Source organism: Propithecus coquereli, unplaced genomic scaffold (assembly GCF_000956105.1).
Source record: "Propithecus coquereli isolate 6110/MARCELLA unplaced genomic scaffold, Pcoq_1.0 Scaffold221, whole genome shotgun sequence".
Classification (NCBI taxonomy): domain Eukaryota; kingdom Metazoa; phylum Chordata; class Mammalia; order Primates; family Indriidae; genus Propithecus; species Propithecus coquereli.
In genome coordinates, this window is record NW_012147301.1 from 2,437,273 (window position 1) to 2,441,302 (window position 4,030).

Here is a 4,030-nt window from a genome sequence, read left to right on the forward strand (position 1 = left end):
CAAAAGTTTATTTTCTAAAGTATTCAAAATGCAAAAACAGAATAAAATGAAAAGTAAACCTTCCTGTTATTATTTCCCAGTAATCCGGTTCTACTCCCCAGAGGCAATCAGGCAGCCATTGCTACCAGTTTATTCTCTCTCCACCCGGAGAGATTCTATTCCTAGCCGTTTGGAGGTGAGAAAACCAGTTGTAGCAGACAACATATATTAGGGTCTGGACTTTTAAAAAAATTATGTGTATGTATATTATATATACTCATATATAATGTTTAAATGTTTAAATTATTGAATGAAGGGTATTTTGCTTTCTGATGCATTCTCTTCCTGGCCAGAGGAATATAGTATCTTAGTCTCTCAGGCTGCGGTAACAAAATACCATAGACTGGGTAGCTCACAAACAACAGAAATTTATTTCTCATAATACTGGGGACTAGGAAGTCCAAGATCAGGGTACCAGCAAATTCTGTGTTTGCTGAGGACCTGCTTCTTCAGGGAAGGCCATCTTCTCCCTGTAACCTCATGTGGCAGAATGGGGAGGGATCTCTGGAGTCTCTTTATAAGGGCTCTAATCCCATTCTTGAGGACTCCACTCTTATGACCTAATGACTGCCCAAAGGCCCCACCTCTTAATACCATCACCTTGGGATTAGGACATATGAATTTTGGGGGATATAAATATTTAGTCCATCGAAAAAAAATTTTTAGCTTAGGCTATATTCTCACATATCATTTACTTCTGTTCTTTTGACAAAAGCTGTATGACATGTAAAATTAAACTTTCTGACAGTTCCCTGGAGTACAGTTTATGCTGACTGAAGCAAAATCTATACCTTTATATCTCCACCCTTGTTCAGCAAAGTTAGTATTTTTGATGTCATCCTTATGTGATCTTTACAAAATCTAAATTATCTAATTCATAGGCTGATGTATGCAGCCAAAAATCATGATTTTAGTAGAATGTTTAGCAGTTACATAAGACACTTGTGGATAATTTGCTCATAAGGTTGCTTGTTCCATAGGCACTACTTTAGTTTACAATATTACAAAATTAACTTTGATTACAAAAAAATTACTATCTCCATTTTTATATTTTTTATACCTTTTAGAAGCCACACTTGTCTAGAAGTCTTGTATAAACCCTGCTACCCCATTATTCTGGGGACTTCTTTTATAGTTCTTACTTATCTACTTTTATTAGAATTCATTCTTTGAGGGTTGGTTATTACATAGTTGTTAGGTTCTCAGTTCTGAAGGCAGACAGACCTGAGTTCAAATTCTGGCTTTGCCACTTCATGCAACAAGACCTTGGTTAAGGTACTTCATCTCTCTAAGCCTGTTTTTTTGCTTTGTAAAATGTGATTGATAATAGAACCTTCATAGAGTTGTGGCAAAGATAACGTGAATTATGCATGTAAAGTACCTAACGCAATGCAACTTCATTCTACTATTTATAATATGCATCATTTCTTTGGCAGTATCTTGGATTTGGAACCCCTTCTAATCTGGGAAAAGGCAGAAGGGCTGCAGCTGCTGCAGACCTTGCTAATCGAAGTGGAGAATCAAATACTCACCAAGACATTGAAGAAAAAGATCGGTTATTACGTCACGTGGAAGCCAGAGATCTCATTGAATTTGGCATGATTCCTGAGTTTGTGGGACGATTGCCTGTGGTAGTTCCTTTGCATAGCCTAGATGAGAAAACACTTGTACAAATACTGACTGAGCCACGTAATGCTGTTATTCCTCAGTACCAGGCCTTATTCAGCATGGATAAGGTTAGATTTTTATTTTTCATACCTAGTTAATGATGATTTTCTTCCTATTGAAATTCTACATAAATTAGCCTAACAAATTAAAAAGGAATCCTGCTCATCTAGAATACCAGCCTATTCCACACTAAATATGGACCTAGGAATCAAGGAAGGCACATTATGTTACATTAGAATTTAAGATTTGCCTTTATTTCTTCTGCATTAAAGTCATCATTGTAGCATAAAGCCCAAGTATAGAGAAATGATGCCATCAGTCTACCCCAGCCCCTTCAAGCCAGACACACAGGATTGTCCTTTCAGCCTTGAAATTCTAAATGCTTTTGTTGTGACATACTATATATACTTTTGTGTAGGTAAAGTTTTATTAACTCTCACATCTGCATCTCTGTAGCCAGACACCTGGAGGTCACTGTAGCCCACACAACCAATCAGATAGCAGATGATTTGGGTTTTATGAACTTAGTGTCTCTAAATATCAATTTCCTCCTTTCCATTGTCACTGCCACAAGTCAAGCCCCTTTATCATTCTTCACCTTGACCCATGCATTTGCTTCCTAATTGGTCTGCCTGACTCTAGTCTGTGTCTGACCTCCACCACCAAAATATCATTATCTTCTTCTTTACTTCCAGAATGGATCACTTAAAAATTGAGCACAGTTCCCAGCAAATAGATATTAAATTCTCAATAAGTATTTGTTGAATGAATAAACACAAGGCTCATTCTTTGACTCCCCTGCTTAAAATCTTTCAGTGGTCTTATTTAGATGACCCCACTTTGGTGCTCCATTAGCACCATGTGCATACACTGGATGTAAGTGCTAGTTTACTAATCTGTCACCACTCAATAGACTGTAAGTTGCTTGAGGGCAAAGATGTCTAAATTATCATTCAGTCGTAATATGTAAAGATACAGGTCTAATAAAGGTTGAACAAAGTTCATTTTCATCTAGAATACCTCTTCAAGCTTAAGAACAAATTTGTGACTCATAGTACTGATACTATCATAGGTTAATTGATATAGAAACGAATGCTTTTTAAAGGCAGAGTTCTAAAACACTATGAGAAATAGTCACTTCACTTTTATATTACATTTTCTGGAGGTAGAAATTAATAAGCAAAGCTATTTTAATATTTAATACCAAGATCTTATGAAATCTGTTCAAGTATTTTGTGATTTTTTTTTAAATATAATCTCAATATTTGAACTCTACTATTATGAAATTTGTGGTAATTTAAAGAGATTTGTCTGAAGTTTTACCTTTGTTGTATAGGGCGAAAGGGTTAGTAACACTCTTTAAAATGTAGTTAGTTATAGGGACCCAATGAAGATTTTCTGGGAGGAAAGTGATAAAGTCTAAGTGATACTTTAATCTGAAAGGAGATGGGGTCAGTTAAGACATAGAGATTCTGACCCTGCCTGTGTTTCTGAGTATCGTTGAATCAGTTTACTTAACCCTCTGGAACTTATTTTCTTAACTATGATTTCAGGGTACTGGTTTTTTTTAGTTTTAAAATTCTGTGATTCTAAGAAGACCAGCGGTGGTGATAGGTAGTAATAGTTAATGGATCAAATGCTATATGGTTATATTACAAAAATACTATAAAGGATTATCTAAGTTCTCACTTATTTTTAATGTATTTATAGTGTGAACTGAATGTTACTGAGGATGCTTTGAAAGCTATAGCCAGATTGGCACTAGAACGAAAAACAGGTGCACGAGGCCTTCGGTCCATAATGGTAAGTTGGCATTATTCTACAAAAACTAGATTATTTCTTGGTCTGGGTTTTGAGAATATTAAGGTTCTCTGTTTTCCTTTTGGAAATATATCTAGAGAATTGGCCTAATTCTTTATGATGTTGTTTTTATGTTTTTCGTTTTTATGATTTTGGTTTTTTGACACAGTAGATTATATTTTGCTTCTTTCCAAAAAGAAAAGGTGTTTGCAACAAAGGACACACACATAATATGATTAATGAAATAGAAAATCAGGATCATGGGAAGGAGAATTTCAAGAAATTCTATATGGGCCTCAGAGCCCTTTCTCAGACCTATTGAAATCCCCATTCTTGTTTGTTTATTTGTTTGAAAGTAGGTTGCAGGTACCGTATTTTACCCCTAAGTTCTTCAGTATGGTATGAACTCATCGCTGGTTTTGTTTTTTGAGACAGGGACCCAGGCTGGAGTGCAGTGGCCCCATCGTACGTAGCTCACTGCAGCCTCCAGCTCCTGAGTTCAAGCAATCCTCCAGCCTCAGCA

At 36.0% G+C, this 4,030-nt stretch overlaps 1 protein-coding gene across 1 annotated transcript in view; it reads left to right on the plus strand.

Annotated features, from left to right (window-relative positions):
* Window positions 1-4,030, plus strand: part of CLPX (caseinolytic mitochondrial matrix peptidase chaperone subunit) — a 62,008-nt gene that overhangs the window by 49,469 nt on the left and 8,509 nt on the right. The window contains exons 10-11 of the mRNA XM_012644823.1: window positions 1,476-1,775; window positions 3,418-3,510. Of these exons, the coding sequence (XP_012500277.1) occupies window positions 1,476-1,775; window positions 3,418-3,510 (393 nt within the window). The remainder of the gene's footprint in view (window positions 1-1,475; window positions 1,776-3,417; window positions 3,511-4,030) is intronic.